This window comes from Silurus meridionalis, chromosome 12 (assembly GCF_014805685.1).
Source record: "Silurus meridionalis isolate SWU-2019-XX chromosome 12, ASM1480568v1, whole genome shotgun sequence".
Lineage (NCBI taxonomy): Eukaryota > Metazoa > Chordata > Actinopteri > Siluriformes > Siluridae > Silurus > Silurus meridionalis.
The window spans coordinates 21,633,750-21,654,044 of NC_060895.1; the positions used below are offsets into that span (position 1 = coordinate 21,633,750).

The window sequence follows — 20,295 nt, forward strand, 5'->3', positions numbered from 1 at the left end:
TACTGCTATACAAGCTGCACATTGATACTCTAAAATATATATATATATATATATATATATATATTAGTTTTTCCCTCCAAGAGTAAAGCTGTATAATGAAAGTGCCAGTAGAACCCAGCCATTAGGGGGGCACAAGCCAGTGCACTCTTAGTGCCGGTCCCAAGCCCGGGTAAATGGGGAGGGTTGCGTTAGGAAGGGCATCCAGCGTAAAACATATGCCAAATCAAATATGCGGATCACAAATGAGAATTTCATACCGGATCGGTCGAGGCCCGGGTTAACAACGACCGCCACAGGTATCGTTAGCCGACAGGGTACCGGTGGAAATTGGGCTACTGTTGGCCGAAGGAGGAGAAGGAGAGGAGGAAGACGTCTACAGAGACGGCAGGAAAAGGAGCAGTGTAGGAGAGTAGAGGTTCGGGTTGGTACTTTAAATGTTGGTACTATGACGGGTAAAGGGAGAGGTAGCTGATATGATGGAGAGGAGAAAGGTAGATATGCTGTGTGTTCAGGAGACCAAGTGGAAAGGGAGTAAGGCCAGGAACATTGGAGGTGGGTTTAAACTGTTTTATCATGGTGTGGATGGGAAGAGAAATGGTGTAGGGGTGATTCTGAAGGAAGAGTACAGTAAGAGTGTAGTGGAGGTGAAGAGAGTTTCTGATAGGGTGATGATCGTGAAGGTGGAAGTTGAAGGATGATGATAAATGTCATCAGTGCCTATGCTCCACAAGTTGGCTGTGAGATGGAGGAAAAGGAAAGATTCTGGAGTGAATTAGATGAAGTGGTAGATGGTGTACCTAGGAAAGAACGATTGGTGATTGGGGCAGACTTTAATGGGCATGTAGGTGAAGGGAACAGAGGTGATGAGGAGGTGATGGGTAGGTATGGTTTTAAGGAGAGGAATGTGGAAGGGCAGATGGTGGTAGATTTTGCTAAAAGGATGGAAATGGCAGTGGTGAACACGTATTTTAAGAAGAAGGAGGATCATAGGGTGACGTATAAGAGTGGAGGAAGGTGCACACAGGTGGACTATGTGCTATGCAGGAGATGCAACCTGAAGGAGATTGGAGACTGTAAGGTGTTGGCGGGGACAGTGTAGCTAGACAGCATCGGATGGTGGTCTGTAGGATGGTTTTGGAGGCGAAGAAGAAGAGGAGGAAAGTAAGGATTGAAAGAAGAATAAGATGGTGGAAACTGAAGGAGGAAGAGTGTAGTGTGAGGTTCAGGGAAGAGGTCAGACAGGGTCTTGGTGGTGGTGAAGAGGTGCCGGATGATTGGGCAACTACTGCAGGAGTGATGAGGAGGCAGCTAGAAAAGTACTTGGTGTGACATCTGGAAATAGAAAGCAAGACAAGGAGACGTGGTGGTGGAATGAGGAAGTGCAGGAGAGCATTAGGGAAAGAGGTTGGCAAAACAGAAGTGGGATCGACAGAGTGATGAGAAAAGTAGGCAGGAGTACAAGGAGATGCGGCAGCAGGTAAAAGGGATGTGGCGAAAGCCAAGGAAAAGGCATATGAGGAGCTGTATAAGAGGTTGGACACTAAGGAAGGAGAAAAGGATTTATACCGATTGGCCAGGCAGAGGGACCGAGCTGGGAAGGATGTACTGCAAGTTAGAGCAATAAAGGATGGAGAGGAAATGTGTTGACTAGTGAGGAGAGTGTGTTGAGAAGGTGGAGGGAGTATTTTGAGCAGCTGATGAATGAGGAAAATCACAGAGAGAGAAGGTTGGAGGATGTGGAGTTGGTGAAGCAGGATGTAGATAGGATTAGTAAGGAGGAAGTGAGAGCAGCGATTAAGAGGATGAAGAATGGAAAGTCGGTTGGACCAGATGACATACCGTAGAAGCGTGAGATGTTTAGGAGAGATGGCAGTGGAGTTTTTAACCAGATTGTTTAACAGGATTCTGGAAGGGGAGAGGATGCCTGAGGAATGGAGAAGGAGTGTGCTGGTACCGATCTTTAAGCATAAGGGAGATGTGCAGACCTGCAGTAACTACAGGGGAATTAAGTTGATCAGTCACACCATGAAGTTATGGGAAAGAGTAGTGGAAGCCAGGCTGAGAGAAGAGGTGACCATCTGTGAGCAACAGTATGGTTTCATGCCGAGGAAGAGCACCACAGATGCCTTATTTGCTTTGAGGATGTTGATGGAGAAGTATAGAGAAGGACAGAAGGAATTGCATTGTGTATTTGTGGATTTAGAGAAAGCGTCGACAGAGTGCCAAGAGAGGAGTTGTGGTATTGTATGAGGAAGTCAGGTGTGTCAGAGAAGTATGTGAGGGTGGTGCAGGACATGTATGAGGACAGTGTGACGGCAGTGAAGTGTGCAGTAGGTACGACAGACTGGTTCAGGGTGAAGGTTGGACTGCATCAAGGATCGGCCCTGAGCCCTTTCCTGTTTGCAGTGGTGATGGACAGGTTGACGGACGAGGTCAGACAGGAGTCTCCTGGACCATGATGTTTGCAGATGATATTGTGATTTGTGGTGAGAGTAGAGAGCAGGTTGAGAAGAGCCTGGAGAGGTGGAGATATGCACTGGAGAGAAGGGGAATGAAAGTCAGTAGGAGTAAGACAGAGTACATGTGTGTGAATGAGAGGGAGGGCAGTGGAGTGATGCGGTTGCAGGAGAAGAGGTGGAGAAGGTGGAGGAGTTCAGGTACCTGGGGTCAACAGTGCAAAGTAATGGAGAGTGTGTTAGAGAAGTAAAGAAAAGAGTGCAGGCAGGGTGGAGTGGGTGGAGAAAAGTGACAGGAGTGATTTGTGATAGTAGGGTATCTGCAAGAATGAAAGGGAAAGTTTATAGGACTGTGGTGAGACCTGCGATGTTGTATGGATTAGAGACAGTGGCATTGAGTAAAAGACAGGAGGTGGAGCTGGAGGTAGCAGAGCTGAAGATGTTAAGGTTTCCGTTTGGAGTGATAAGGATGGACAAGATTAGAAATTAGTTTATTAGAGGGACAGCACATGTAGCATGTTTTGGTGACAAGGTGAGGAGGCGAGATTGAGATGGTTTGGACATGTGCAGAGAAGGGACATGAATTATATTGGTAGAAGAATGCTGAAGATGGAGCCACCAGGTAGGAGGAAAGAGGAAGGCCAAGGAGGAGGTTCATGGATGTGGTGAGGAAGACATGCAGGTAGTTGGTGTGAAAGAGGCAGATGTAGAGGACAGGGTGGTATGGAGAAGGATGATCCGCTGTGGCGACCCCTAATGGGAGCAGCCGAAAGAAGAAGAAGAAGAAGAAGAAGAAGAAGAAGAAGAAGAAGAAGAAGAATGAAAGTGCCAGTAGAACTCAGGAGTGCTTTAAACACACACAGAGAAATAAATCAACACTGAAGTGATACAATATTGCATAATGCATATTGGATTCTCGGCTGAAGTGACTCTTGGGAAAAGGGACACTTATTTTTATCCTTCTAATAAATCATCGACTCGCATGACACCTGAAACCATTTTTAACAAATAGCGAACATGGCACTGATGTGCACCATTATAACTCCCACCCCAGCGAAAAAAAAAAAATCTATATCCAAAATCAATTTAAAAAAATGCTTGATTAGAAAAGAAAAGATTTGCTGGACGTTTAGGGCCGGCTCTATGGGTTCCTGTCAGGTTCCACACCCTGCTGGAAGTAACTGATGATGTAATACTAGCCTTCTGAGGACGAAAAAATAAATGCCCAAACAACATTTATCTTCCATGTCAGTGGGGAGGAAGCAACAACAAGAGAGAAGTTATACTGTGAAAAACCTTCTGCAGTCCAAAAACTATTACAGACACTTAGCAGTTGGCTAACGCAGCAGAGACGGCTTTAAAAACTAATGGTGGAAAACCGATTCCCACTGCTTTCCCTTTGCTCTGTCTGTTTATTTGAGTTAATATTCATGTAAATGTTTTTTTTTTTCCAGGGCTTTTTAATGGTGCTTTCTAATGCGCAATAGTGTAGATTATGATTTTATGTAATTTAAAATTTTTGGTAGACTTTTAATTCAAAGTATAACTATTTCGCAAAACAGCCTAAAATTATAACTAAAGCAAACATTACATCATTTAAAGAAATGCCTATACATGGATTACAGATGTTTTACAGCTGTCAGAGATTAATTCATTTTCATATTCTTTACTTTGCTTGTGCTCTCTCTTTCTCTCTCTCTCTCTCTAATCCCAGGGAGATTCATAATAATAAGAGAAAGCTGATTGGCTGTTGCATGTTGGTGTCAGGGATCCACCAGCCACACCCTCACTTGAACCACACATTCCTCCTAGCAGCTCCCCATCCTACTAATCATGCACACCTGACTCTCATCAGCTCACACTACATAAGCACACACTTCCAAGCACTCCCTGTCCGTTCTACCGATTAGGCTGGAGAACTGACTGCTCAGTCTATGGACTGGTTCGGTGTGGATTATCACCAAGGACTTATTTCATTGTGGTTCTACTCTGTGGATATATCTTATGAACTGCGCTTTGCCTGTGCATTCTGTGATTCCGTGATTCCTGCTGGTTTGGTTTATCTACATTCCCTTCATCATTAAACACGTCTTTGTTCTGTTGAACTTCGGCTTCTGATCGCTCTTTTAGCCTGACAGTTGGTCTCATTTGTAGTTGTAATACAGCGAATTATATTGGGACTAGCAAAAGAAAGAACTACAACTACTAGTGTTACAGGGCATTGGAACATTGAAACCTGTTAAAAATTAAGACCTAGAACAATGAATATAAGACTTTTTAAGGCCCAAACACCTAAATTACAACCTAAATTTATTTATAAGACCCTGTGGAAACCCTTGTGTTAATAAAGTCAGGTACTGATGTAGGTGAGGTGAGGAAACCTGGGGTGCAGTCAGGTTTATCTCAATGTAAAGCAGATCTTCATGGAGCTGGCAATACCACAGGGGCATGCTGGAACAGGTTTAGCTCTCCTAGTTAAGGTGAAGAAAAGATTCAAGGACACTCTATATACAATTTTGTGAAACCAATTTTGTTTTAACAGTTTTTGGAAGATCCATATATGGCTGGAAGATTCAGGTGTCCCAATACTTTTGTTAATATATATATTTCAGTGCAGTTTTTCTGGCAAGCTTTTTAAGAAAACCATGCACCTTGTATTTGTTCAATGATGCATTTGTATTTAATTGCAACTTTAGCGTAAATGTTCTGAAAGCCGAGACTAAGAATCTAATCAAAGCTGCCTGCTCACATTCACAGCAGTACAATCCAGTGGTATAAATCTATAACATATCTTCTGGAGAGAGTTGGCTCGGTGCACCACAAGTGTACACGCACAGATCTATTGTGTTGCTTGAAATACACTGGTTTCCAAAAATACTCAGTAAAAAAATAAAAAATAAATCAATCTCCACCTGTAAATATATTGTGTTTTCTGACAGATACTAAAGATAATTTGTGAAGCTAGTCCAACACAGTGCCTAGTGCAGAGTTACCTAAAAAAAATAAATAAATAAAGCAAAAACAGTGTAGAAACTAGAAGTCGAAAGCTGCCGCAGGTCCTAATTACAGTAACATTAACACCCATTTTAAAAGTGATCAACCCAGCTGACTCAGATTTAGCCTCAGGACACAATTAAAAACGAGCTTGTCAGCACAAAAAAGCTCCAAAACACAACAGAATCGAGCAAACCAAAGACGATAGATCAGATTCTGGATGGAAGTCTGTTCTAAGACCCAAAGCAAGAAAGATTTGCTCCGTGTTCTGTTACATTTCTGGAAAAATCCCAGTGGAATTCAAAACAACAGGTCCAACCTCTTCATATTCGAGTTGTTTTACAGTGAACCCTTGACTTCTTTCTTTTAAACAGAATACAGATACTCTGCTTTCTGTTTCTCATAGGAATTGTTCAACAAAACCAGAAATCTGATGTAAGGTTTATTTAATAGAGGAACAATGATGCAAGAAAGTATTTCATTTTATGCTTATTTTTATATTTTTTTGTTTGGACTGCGTAGAAAAAATCATTCAGCTCTAGTTAAAATTTTGTAGCCTTTCTGTAATGGTAAATAACTTCAGCTTCGAAGTGAAAGGATTTGGAAAATTTTCCATCAAACACACTGCAGTCAGATTCTGAAATCACTCAACATCATGGTATAACTAAAAACTCAAAAGACAACCCTAAGTGCCCTTTTCTTAATCTGGGCTTCCAGACATTCATTAAAGCTTCTAATCACTTTATGCCAGAGGTCCCCAAACACCAGGTCACAACCCAATACCAGGCTGTGGAAGAGTGGCTACTGGGTCACAAGTACAGTGGGGCAAATGTCTATAGATATCGACCCCAATGTAACTAAAGACATGGCCTGGCCTATCCAGGAGGCCTAAAGAATGGTAAACAGTGTGGGGTAGTATACTGTAATTTGTTAATAATTGAAAAATTAACAGAACATAATTCAGCAAAACAGAGCAATTTACAGTACCATAATGTATAAACTATTCTGTCAGTAATCTCACAGAACACGATGCAGGGAGAGATTATTCTGGCAATGTCAGTCTGTGACTAGGTGAGTAAGGACCCAGATGCAGGATGCACACAGGAAGTGAGGAAAATGCAGGCTATATTGGGGCACAGGCAAAGGGGCAAAGGCAAAAACACAGTCCAATAACAGTCCAGGGTCAAAAACACAGGCAAACAGGGCAATGCAGGTAAGACAAAAATAAAATTGAAAAACAGTCCAAGATTCAGAGATACGGCAAACAGAGCACCCAAGGGGCCAGTCGAACACCTTGGAGAAACTCAAGGGTGGAGCAACGTAGTTAGCAAGGATTGGGCGCGGAGTGACTCTGGAGCAGAAAGGCGCCCTCAGCAGGACTCTGGAGCGGAGCGGCGCCCTCGGCAGGACACTGGAGTGGAGCAGCACCCTCGGCGGGACTCTGGAGCGGAGTGGGGGCATGCTCAGCAGGGCAGACAGGCTTGGGGGCATGCTTGGCAGGGTAGAAGAGCTGGGCGACATCCCCAGTCAGGCAAGAAAGCTGAGGTTGGGCACCCCCCCAGCAGAGCTCAGGGGGCTGATGGACAGCCGATTAAGGAGGTTATTCAATACCATTTTGTTTGCCAGATATTGTTCATGACGCACCCGAAAATACTCAGTTCTCTGCTGGGGCTGAACTTCAGAATGTCCACCGTCTCGGTTGGGTCCCTGATTTGCTGGTCTGCGGCGGAGCAAGCCCAATGCTTTAATACATCCGCTGGGTCCATCTTTTGTCCAGATTATTCTGTCAGTAATCTCACGGGACACAATCCAGGGCCAGATTATACTGTCAGTAATCTCACGGGACACGATGCAGAGCCAGATTATTCTGTCAGTGAACTAGGGTGACTAAGTGAGTGAGTACCCAAATGCAGGATGCACACAGGGAGTAAGGAAAATACATGCTTTAATGGGGCACAGGCAAAGGGGCAAAGGCAAAAACACAGTCCAAAAACAGTTAAGGGTCAAAAACACAGGCGATCAGTGCAATGCAGGGAAGACAAAAACAAAATCAAAAAAGATTCAGAGATCCGGCAAACAGAGCAACATAGGCAGAGCAGAAAAACAAAAAAATAGTCCAGAGTCCAAACCAGGTAACTAGGGAGGCAGAGCAGACCAGAGGTCAGAAACAGGAGCAGAAACAGGAACAAGAACAGGAACAAGAACAGGAACAGGACCATAAACAGAAACAGAAACAGAAACAGGATCCAAAGAAGGCAGGGTGGCAAGAATAATCCCAGGGGCTATAGGAAGCCGGTGAGATAATCTGGCCCCGAGCTAAAGTCCGTGGCATAATGGCCGCTGACCCGGAAGTGCGCGCCTTGGAACCGGAAATGTGTCCCGCAAAACTGGAAGTGCGCACCGTGTGCCCGGAAGATCCTGACATAAACAGTATATCTGTATGTAGCAGGGGGCACATAGATGAGCGCCAGTTCACAAGTGGGGGTCCAAACTGACCCATTTGAAGAGGAATTTCAGATTGTTTTATTTCAACTACTGAGTGTAGCTTAATGAGAAAAAAATCCTTTATGAATGATTGCAAATACTTTCTAAATGCACAGTGTGTTTGTATATATACATATATATATATATATATATAATATGTATATACACACACACACACACACACACACCACACACACCACACACTAACCTGCCAGTCCACAAGAATATTTTTAAAACTGGTCCATGGTGTGATGCTGGGCCCAGAATTTAAACAAGATCGGAATTTGTCTCTCTAAACCCCAGCAAACTAGCATCATGACTAGCATTGCAGAAACATTGTATTACCTTTATTGTCATAAATAAATAATACAATAAAAATGTTTACAAGCCATATGGCCATGGACTGCTCGCCTTGAAAAACCTCCATTTGGCAACCCTGTAAAATACAGATCTTTTTAAAAATGTGTAGGACTAAGAGGATCACACCAATGACATCATATAACAGTAACTGGTTACAGAAATGTCAAAAATATGCCGCTCTAGGAACATGAGCTACTTGCAAAAGTTTTTTTTTTTTTATAGCCAGGGAAATAATGTCTTTTTCTGGGACAGTTACAGACCTTATAGCTTGGCCCTAGCTGATGGATGGCGAAGATCTGTGCCGGGTTGAGAGCTTCGCTGAACACGTAAATGGCACCGAGCTGTCCACAGAACACTCGGTTAGCGTCTGCTGTCTCCGACGAGCCCAGGAAACATTTGTCATAGCTCTGTGATGAAGAGAGAGAGAGAGGAAGAAAGAGAGAGAAAGAGAGAGGGAGAGGGGCAAGCATAGAATATTGGAATGACGTTGCGGAAAAAAGAATGTAGAAGTGATTTTAGAGAGAAAATGTATCAGGCTCTACAGATAACAGGATGTAGATAAATGGAGATTTAGAATACGGGAGCAAAAGCTTCAAAAGGTTCGCAGCACAAGCATTAAATATTAGATTTTTTTTTTTTTATCAATTCAAATCAAATCTAATCTGAAATCAAATGAATGAAGTCTAAACTTTTTCTATTTGCTTTGACAGAAAGTGAGGGTGCTACACCTTTCAAGCTTGATAATTAGTCACAGATGAAAGATTACAATGTAAGATAAGAGGGTGGGGTTTGGACCATCCAGTGGGTTCATGCAAAGCATCTGAACATTTTTCAAATACTCCAGATTCAAAATCAATTAGCTTATGCACTATTTTTATTGGGGACAGTAGAAGTTTTGCATCCAAAAAGAATAAAAGGTCTTATACAGTTCTTTTAAATTTGCAGCATTTGATAGATGCCCTTATTCAGAGTCAACTACAATTTTTAATTATACAACTAAGTAATTGATATATATATATATATATATATATATATATATATATATATATATATATATATATACAGTGGTCCCCCGGTTATCGAACGGCTCGGCTATCGAACATTCCGGTTAGCGAACGGTTTTTCGAATGAAATTTCGGTCTGGTAAATGAACAAAGTTCCAGTTATCGAACGCCACCCACGCTGCCCAACCCAGCGCGAGGGGAAGAAACTGCTTCCGCTTCACCCATCGCTGAGTAAGCATCTATCGCAACTTCTGTTTGTGAACAATATTAGTGATATTTAGCGGTAAGTACAGTAATCATTTTGTTTCTTACTCTTGTAAAGTTGTTAATTTATACTTTTACCGAGCCAACACAAAATACCCGCAGAGATCGGGATAATCCGGCAAAGGCAGTCCATAAATAATATCCACGGTGCTTTACGGAGGAAGCCCGATTGCGATGAGCTCAATGTGGGCGGGGCACACATGAGCGAAGGAAAAGGGCATTCCCTGAAGCAACATGACAGCCACCGTAGGGGGCGTGGCAGGGGATTCCTGAATATTAATACGGCTAAAAACAGGAAAAAATGGTTCATTATTGGGTATTGGTGGAGTTCGGGAACGGATTAATTGGTTTTCCATTATTTCTTATGGGATAATTAGGTCCGGTTTTCGAACATATCGGATTTCGAACGGTTTCAAGGGACGAATGAAGTTTGATAACCGGGGGACCACTGTATATATATATAGGAATCTACAATTTTCATAGTCATAAAAAGAAAAAAAACTCTTTGAATGAGAAGGTGTGTCCAAACTTTTGGTCTGTACTGTATATATATATATATATATATATATATATATATATATATATATATATATATATATATGCATGCAGTAAAAATGGGTAGTCATCTCTCTTCCTAGGTTCTAAAGGCAATTAGACTCCAGGTTTGGATCTTGGACACTCTATGATTCAGCCAATTTTGTTTGAAGAACGAAAAAAATGCTGCACCTACTAGATACCGTACACTGAGGGTCTAAAAGCTGTAAATAGTCAACCATGCCTTTGCAACAAAGTGGGAATGTTGCTTATTTGTGATATCAGAATACTTTTTCCCCTGTCATTTTCATTTTAAAACATATCTCTGCTTAAGCTTATGAATGCATCTTTTGCTAATTGTTATAAGAACAAAGTCAAAAGACATTATATGTATAAATGTGAAGTGGATGTAGGCACTGGAAGTTTTTAATATAAAAAACAAAAAATATTCAAATACTTATTTCCCATCACTGTATTTTTTTGTTGTTTTGTTTTTTCATCTCTTCCTTCACACCCTCTCTGTATTGTAGCCTAGCTAAAAAAGTTTTTCTATTTTAATGATCTCTTTGTTCCATATGATAACACATTCCCATCCCCATCTGTCATGGTGACAAAAACGTATTCAAACAAACGTTTTACAGCACCAGAGCGATGGGAGGCAGCGTCTCAAGCTAAAATGGAAAAATCAGAAATAAACATGCTTTTGATTGAGCATTGAGAAAAATGGCTGCATGTGCTGGAGTCTAATTTCACAGCACAGTGGCGATCAAACAGCAGCTCGAGGCCGAATCAAAACAGGAGATGGGTGTGAACAGAATGCACACTTACATCATTAGTGTTGACATGCCAGGCCATATCGCCGTATGAGACCAGCTGTCCATTGACGTAGCAGCGGATTTCACTGTTCCTCCAGCGGTTGTAAATGTGTACGATGCTGATCATGTACCACTGAGAAGACCAACGGAGAAGAACATGTTTAATGCATTATTGCTGTAGAACGTCCCACATTCACACTTGCTTTTAAAGACACCGTTGAACCCGAGAAGAAGGCTTATTTGCATAGTGACTATGACACTTTAATTACGCACAATCTGTGGCTCACAATAAGTGTCCATCTCTGGTTCATGTTCATTTTCATAGCTTGCATCTATAAACAATTTGAACTAAGAGGTGACCTCTACTATTGGACACATAAATTTCAAAGAAACAGAGCAAGTGTGGCATCCAAGGCAGTAAATTCTAGAGGTCTAGGATATGAATAATTGATCAGACCAAAAAAGCAAAAACAAGACTGGAAACAGTGTGGTGGCAGTAGGAAGAGACTACAGCAGCGATTGAGCTATGCAACATGACAAAACATGTTTCTTCTAGGCTTAGGTACAGTTTACTTTAAAAATGTGTTGCCCACCTGAGCATTGGGCTGCTTATCATTTTAAGAACTGACAAACTCCTTTAATATGCTTGCTGTGGACTATCACCTATCCGTTTTCAAAAAGCTCAGACAAGCTCCCGGTCTACAGGGATCACCACCCACTATCAGAAGTCCTGCTAAACAGGTACGTCAAACGACATTTCTGACATTTCCGGGTCAGTGTCCTGCCATAACAATACCAGAGTGTAGGGCTCATCATTCAACCTGACAAATCCAACAGTGATCCAAATAAGCTTCAAGGTTTCCTGTTCGAATGCTAATTATACTTCGTCACACAAGATGTTCAGTCTGACAAGGACAAAGTGCTTTAACTCTCTTCTCATGGGTGAATCATGATGAGCCACCGCTCTCCTGCTGGAAGTGAATGAAATGAGCAAGATCTCATTGCCACTTTTCATTAAGGGCTTAGCGACATTGAGGTGGAGCAGCCGACTTACCCTAGACCCCCTTGTAAGGTTGGCTTTTTAGCTTTGAAAGCTGTTTACTGAAAGAAGAAAAGCCACCATCAGTTCCATCAAATACGACATCAAAGCAATGCAACTTAGCAAAAACAGGTTTTCCTGTGACCTGCAACACCAGAACATAACTGTTTTGTCATTTGCTTCCTCCAAGTCATGCTCTATTCCTATTATATTGATTCACTCATACACTATGAAATTTTATTGAAAAGTTTCGAGACGAGCTCTGTTTCCAAGAAAGTAATTTATTTATCTAGGTTTACACACTATCACCTTTAAAATAGTCCCATTTCACAGCAATACGACACTCAGAGTGTTCCTGACACTTCTGGAATGTGTCCTGGAATGTGTCTTCTATGTTGTTCTTCTGCCTGCTTTGAACACATTCTCTTAGGTTGTGTTTGTCATTTCATGAACGCTATACCCACAGTTGTGTCTACAACCCCCCATCTTTCATGACATACATTGTGGTGAACAAGGACACAGCAGGTTTTAATGAGTTTCATCAAGCTTTCACCACACAAGGTCATGCTAGAGGAAAACAACAGCGGCTTCTCTCTTGTAGACACAGACCCTACAGAAGACTAAAGAACAATCAATCCAGGTTATATAAATATTATATGTAGTGTCAAACCTATAAACCTATCTTCTTCTTCTTTACGCTTCTCCCATTAGGGGCGCCACAGCAGATCATCCGTCTCCATACCCCCCTGTCCTCTACATCTGCCTCTTTCAACCCAACTACCTGCATGTCTTCCCTCACCACATCCATGAACCTCCTCCTTGGCCTTCCTCTTTTCCTCCTGCCTGTTGGCTCTATCCTCAGCATTCCCCTATCGATAAACCCCATGTCCCTCCTCTGCACATGTCCAAACCATCTCAATCTCCCTCCCTCATTTTGTCTCCAAAACGTCCTACATGCGCTGTCCCTCTAATGAACTCATTTCTAATCCTGTCCATCGTCGTCACTCCCAACGAAAACCTCAACATCTTCAGCTCTGCTACCTCCAGCTCCACCTCCTGTCTTTTACTTAATGCCACTGTCTCTAAACCATACAACATCGCAGGTCTCACCACAGTCCTATAAACTTTCCCTTTTACCCTCACAGATCCATCCTATAAACCTATCATTTGTAAAACAGAATCATGGGATTCCCAGAAACAGCCACAGCTTTTTCTATATCAGTTTTTCTCATGTTTGCCAAGTTTCCATCAGTTCACTCCATCAATATGTTGTTGTTTTTGTATATTCAGGCTAGAGCCACCACCACGTCTACAACTAAATCAACCTACAGTACAGCAAACCTTTCCCCAGTTTTACCATGCATTTTTGGGGGTGTTTGATAACCCTATTTCAGTTAAAGGTGCTGAAGTTGCGGCAGAGCGTCTACCATTAAAGCAAAGAAGATGCACAGCTGCATATTATGCTCTAAGTTTCTCTCTAACAAGAGTGGCTCGAATAAGCCATTACTTCTTCTTCTTCTTCTTTCGGCTGCTCCCATTAGGGGTCGCCACAGCGGATCATCCGTCGCCATACCACCCTGTCCTCTACATCTGCCTCTTTTACACCAACTACCTGCATGTCTTCCTCACCACATCCATGAACCTCCTTCTTGGCCTTCCTCTTTTCCTCCTACCTGGTGGCTCCATCCTCAGCATTCTTCTACCAATATAATTCATGTCCCTCCTCTGCACATGTCCAAACCATCTCAATCTCGCCTCCCTCACCTTGTCACCAAAACATCCTACATGCGCTGTCCCTCTAATAAACTCATTTCTAATCTTGTCCATCCTCGTCACTCCCAACGAAAACCTCAACATCTTCAGCTCTGCTACCTCCAGCTTCACCTCCTGTCTTTTACTCAATGCCACTGTCTCTAAACCATACAACATCGCAGGTCTCACCACAGTCCTATAAACTTTCCCTTTCATTTTGCAGATACCCTACTATCACAAATCACTCCTGTCACTCTTCTCCACCCACTCCACCCTGCCTGCACTCTTTTCTTCACTTCTCTAACACACTCTCCATTACTTTGCACTGTTGACCCCAGGTACCTGAATTCCTCCACCTTCTGAAGCTCTTCTCCTGCAACCGCACCACTCCACTGCCCTCCCTCTCATTCACACACATGTATTCTGTCTTACTCCTACTGAGTTTCATTCCCCTTCTCTCCAGCGCATATCTCCACCTCTCCAGGCTCTTCTCAACCTGCTCCCTACTCTCACAACAAATCACAATATCATCCGCAAACATCATAGTCCAGGAGACTCCTGTCTGACCTCGTCCGTCAACCTGTCCATCACCACTGCAAACAGGAAAGGGCTCAGGGCCGATCCTTGATGCAGTCCAACCTTCACTCTAAACCAGTCTGTCGTACCTACTGCACACTTCACTGCCGTCACACTGTCCTCATACATGTCCTGCACCACCCTCACATACTTCTCTGACACACCTGACTTCCTCATACAATACCACAACTCCTCTCTTGGCACCCTGTCGTCGCCTTCTCTAAATCCACAAATACACAATGCAATTCCTTCTGTCCTTCTCTATACTTCTCCATCAACATTCTCAAAGCAAATAAGGCATCTGTGGTGCTCTTCCTCGGCATGAAACCATACTGTTGCTCACAGATGGTCACCTCTTCTCTCAGCCTGGCTTCCACTACTCTTTCCCATAACTTCATGGTGTGACTGATCAACTTAATACCCCTGTAGTTACTGCAGGTCTGCACATCTCCTTTATGCTTAAAGATCGGTACCAGCACACTTCTTCTCCATTCCTCAGGCATCTTCTCACCTTCCAAAATCCTGTTAAACAATCTGGTCAAAAACTCCACTGCCATCTCTCCTAAACATCTCACGCTTCTACGGTATGTCATCTGGTCCAACCGACTTTCCACTCTTCATCCTCTTAATCGCTGCTCTCACTTCCTCCTTACTAATCCTATCTACATCCTGCTTCACCAACTCCACATCATCCAACCTTCTCTCTCTGATTTTCCTCATTCATCAGCTGCTCAAAATACTCCCTCCACCTTCTCAACACACTCTCCTCACTAGTCAACACATTTCCTCTCCATCCTTTACTGCTCTAACTTGCAGTACATCCTTTCCAGCTCGGTCCCTCTGCCTGGCCAATCGGTACAAATCCTTTTCTCCTTCCTTAGTGTCCAACCTCTCATACAGCTCCTCATATGCCTTTTCCTTGGCTTTCGCCACATCCTCTTAACCTGCTGCCGCATCTCCTTGTACTCCTGCCTACTTTTCTCATCACTCTGTCTATCCCACTTCTGTTTTGCCAACCTCTTTCTCCTTATGCTCTCCTGCACTTCCTCATTCCACCACCACGTCTCCTTGTCTTCCTTTCTATTTCCAGATGTCACACCAAGTACTTTTCTAGCTGCCTCCTCATCACTCCTGCAGTAGTTGCCCAATCATCCAACACCTCCTTAACACCACTGAGCCTCTCTCTGACCTCTTCCCTGAACCTCACACTACACTCTTCCTCCTTCAGTTTCCACCATCTTATTCTTCTTTCAGTCCTCACTCTCCTCCTCTTCTTCGCCTCCAAAACCATCCTACAGACCACCATCCTATGCTGTCTAGCTACACTGTCCCCTGCCAACACCTTACAGTCTCCAATCTCCTTCAGGTTGCATCTCCTGCATAGCACATAGTCCACCTGTGTGCACCTTCCTCCACTCTTATCGTCACCCTATGATCCTCCTTCTTCTTAAAATAAGTGTTCACCACTGCCATTTCCATCCTTTTAGCAAAATCTACCACCATCTGCCCTTCCACATTCCTCTCCTTAAAACCATACCTACCCATCACCTCCTCATCACCTCTGTTCCCTTCACCTACATGCCCATTAAAGTCCGCCCCAATCACCAACCGTTCTTTCCTAGGTACACCATCTACCACTTCATCTAATTCACTCCAGAATCTTTCCTTCTCCTCCATCTCACAGCCAACTTGTGGAGCATAGGCACTGATGACATTTATCATCATCCCTTCAACTTCCACCTTCACGATCATCACCCTATCAGAAACTCTCTTCACCTCCACTACACTCTTACTGTACTCTTCCTTCAGAATCACCCCTACACCATTTCTCTTTCCATCCACACCATGATAAAACAGTTTAAATCCACCTCCAATGTTCCTGGCCTTACTCCCTTTCCACTTGGTCTCCTGAACACACAGCATATCTACCTTTCTCCTCTCCATCATATCAGCTACTCTCTCCCTTTACCCGTCATAGTACCAACATTTAAAGTACCAACCCTAACCTCCACTCTCCTACACTGCTCCTTTCCTGCCGTCTCTGTAGGCGTCTTCCTCCTCTCCTTCTCCTCCTTGACCAACAGTAGCCCAATTTCCACCGGTACCCTGTCGGCTAACGATACCTGTGGCGGTCGTTGTTAACCCGGGCCTCGACCGATCCGGTATGACATTCTCATTTGTGATCCGCATATTTGATTTGGCACATGTTTTACGCTGGATGCCCTTCCTAACGCAACCCTCCCCATTTACCCGGGCTTGGGACCGGCACTAAGAATGCACTGGCTTGTGCCTCTTTAATGGCTGGGTTCGAATAAGCCATTACTAATGACCTCTTTTTCTCTAAAGCTAAGTTCGCCTGCAAAAATGATTCCATGTTTTAAAATCAATTTGTGAGCCCAGTCTATAAATGCACACCTACAAAAAAAAAAAACTATAGTGTAGGTTTACCAACCTTTTTATTTCTAGCTGCGTCTCTTCGCTATCAAGAAGAAAAAATAATCCATTGCATCAGTGTTTTCTAATAGCGTTGGAATATTCCCAAAAAATTCGATTTCTGTAATTTGTTTTTCCTCCTGAATGACAGCAAAAATAACTTTATTGGATAGACAATGCGAGATCTTTTACCAGATGAGAGGTTTTTTTTTTTCTTTTGATGCCCAGATACACTTCAGCTAACTAAAACTAAATTTAGTCACACCAAGTCAAGTCAAGAAGCTTTTGTTATCATTTCAACCATATATTGAAATGAGACAATGTTTCTCTAGGACCTTGGTGCTAAATTAAACAGCATAGAGCTACATAACAGGAAACAGAGCTAAGGTCTAATCTTCAGAAATATTTTTATGCATAAATATTTCAAATAAAGCCAAATAGCAATAGGCAACACATCCGTCTTAATCAATTTCATGAAATAAACTTCACTTTCAAAGACCACTGAGAGGATCTATTTACTTTGAATCATGAATTAAAATGCCCATTCATTTGACCAAGAGGTCCTGATGGGGGACATTGCGAATCGAAGGAGTGACCTTTCGTGTTTAGTTTTTTTTTTCATTGCAGAGGAACTAGTTTGATGTGGGAGCTGTGTGGGAAAAGTTTTGCATATTCAGAGTCTGGCTACACGCATAATGTTCATATTCAATGCTTCCCATTCAGATCACGTTGTTAACAACTTTATGGTTTAGGGGTGTAACAGTACACGTAATTGTACCGGAATTTTTCGGTACAGGGATTTCAGTTCAATACACGTGTGAATGAAATTCTTTTTACACGCGGAACATAGTTAAAATAGAAGTTTCCTCAGGAACGTATTAAGTGGCAGACTGCAAGTTTGTTAAGTCTTCGTCTCACACTTTGAGCATTTTTTTTATTATTATTATTAAACTTGAAATCATACACAACAATCTATATATATATATATATATATATATATATATATATTATTATTAATCTTTTTTTTTTTTCCCCAATAAAGTTCTGTACTATTTTACATGGAGTGATACGTATGGTTTTTTTTTATCAATTTTGTCCATCAGTTAATTAATCGGTTATCTGCAAGTATGATATAACCTGGCTAGCGGTATCTGTAAAATCCACCATCAGTCAACCTCGAGTTATTAATATAGCGTAACTATTTGTTAGATTTACCCACCAATAATATGCATATGTAAGTAAAAGTTTTGATTTCAATAGCAATGAATAGGAAAAAAAATTCATTATGATAGTAATAATGCTCTTTTAATAGGCAAAATATCTCCTGAAAAGTAATGCTCATTTGTCAACAAAATAATAAACTAATCTAGTATTAGGAGGCAAAATACATACATTGGAAATCATAAGTAAATCTTTTCAGAATAATACTGATAGTTACTCCGACCCTTGTAATTTTCTGTTACAGATCAACCTGACCCCATTAAAGAAAGGAGAAATTATGTGGCTCTTAGAGAAAAAAGGTTTGGGAACCCCTGATGTACCAACACACGGTTCACTATGTGCACTTGGTCAAGGAAAAGGTATACTCTAATGGCAGTGGTATCTTTCAGAAGAAGAATGCTTTCTGCCACACTGCAAAAATTGTTTAGGAATGGTTTGTGATGAATGGCTTGATCAAGTATCTGTAAGTGGTAGCTCAGTGGTTAAGGCATTGGGCTTTGGATCAGAAGATCACAGGTTCAAATCCCACCACCACCAAGCTGCCCCTGCTGGGCCCTTGAGCAAAGCCCTAAAACCCTCCCCTGCTCAATTGTAAGTCGCTCTGGATAAGGGCGTCTGCCAAATGCTGCAAATGTAAATGTAAATATGCTGGACAAACAAATGAGCCTCTCAACATACAGGACTTACAAGATAAGGTCTTGGTGGAGAAACCACAGAACACCTTCAGAGGTCTTCAAGCGGACCATGTCACAATGGTTCAGCACTGTTTTGTTGGCAAAATTGTGACCTACACATTATTAGGCAGGTGGTGGCTGATCAGCGTACTGAACATTTACATTCACATTTATGGAATTTGGCTGACACTTTTCACCAGAGCGACTAACAAAGTGCTTTAAAGCCTTCATCAATAAATACATTTGAATACTGGTTCATTAAGAATACCATCTGTCCAAAACTCTGTTGTGTATATAAATACCCTGGAGTGACATTATGACTAAACCCCCAGTTGCTTTCACCTACAATGAGAAATGTGAAATCATTTGCATGACTGCAAGGCTTTCGGATAAATATTTACCTTCCTCGGCTGGAAGTCATACTTCACGCAGTGCTGGAAGCCTTTTCCTTTGGATTTGAGTGATGTCACGATCAAGCAGTTACCCACAAAATGAGCTGAATAACCAACGCCTTTACATGTCCGAAAGCTAGAGAGAGAAAGAGAGCAAGAAATACCATCTTATTTAAAACACATTCAAATCCATTCAGTAAATTGTAACAGTGTCAGTTTGCGCAACATTACCGCTGAGAGCAACATTCTCTATAAAAGTCAAAATAATTAGATTGCTAATGATTTGGTGAAGCCCCAGGGTAAAGCACCCACACCTTTTTACTACATCCCCACGTGTGTCGAAATCATTGATCATGTCTGCTGCTGTTGCTGCTGCCGCTGCTGGTATTCCCAATCTCTCTATTTTGCAAATGCTAATATATGCGCCTTTAAGCTTGAGTGCCAACTGCATTCAATTTGCTCTATCGGAGTGATTCATGCGCACCAGAGCAAACAGCCTGTTTGACCAGGCTTACAAGTTTCATATACTGGAGATTTGCACAGAGAAAATAATCAATCCTCTAACGCACCGGACAACAGATTTGCATTTAAGCACAAAATGGCATAACTGGATTTTCATACAGCCACATTTTATTCATAAAAAGGATGTCTTCTTCTTCTTTCGGCTGCTCCCGTTAGGGGTTGGCGTTCCTGACACTTCTGGAATGTGTCCTGGAATGTGTCTTCAATGGTCTTTTTCTGCCTGCTTCAAAAGTAACATGTTCTCTTAGGTTGTGTTTGTCATTTCATGAACGCTATACCCACAGTTGTGTCTACAACCCCCCATTTTTTATGGCATACATCGTGGTGAACAAGGACACAGCAGGTTTTAATGAGTTACATCAAACATTCACCACACAAGGTCATGCTAGAGGAAAACAACAGCGGCTTCTCTCTTGTAGACACTGACCCTAAAGAAGACTAAAGAACAATCAATCCAGGTTATATAAATATTTTATGTAGTGTCAGACCTATAAACCTATCTTCTTCTCCTTCTTTTGGCTTCTTCCATTAGGGGTCGCCACAGCGGATCATCCCTCTACATACCCACCTGTCCTCTACATCTGCCTCTTTCAACCCAACTACCTGCATGTCTTCCCTCACCACATCCATAAACCGCCTCCTTGGTCTTTCTCTTTTCCTCCTTCCTGGTGGCTCCATCCGCAGCATTCTCATACCGATATTCCCCATGTCCCTCCTCTGCACATGTCCAAACCATCTCAATCGCCCCTCCCTCATTTTGTCTCCAAAACGTCCT

General features: G+C 42.3%; 1 protein-coding gene across 1 annotated transcript in view; it reads right to left on the reverse strand.

Moving 5' to 3' along the window:
• Positions 1–20,295, reverse strand: part of nbeab (neurobeachin b) — a 426,194-nt gene that overhangs the window by 280,402 nt on the left and 125,497 nt on the right. Inside the window, 3 exon segments of the mRNA XM_046863205.1 lie at positions 8,555–8,701; positions 10,925–11,044; positions 19,008–19,134. Coding sequence (XP_046719161.1) covers positions 8,555–8,701; positions 10,925–11,044; positions 19,008–19,134 — 394 coding nt within the window.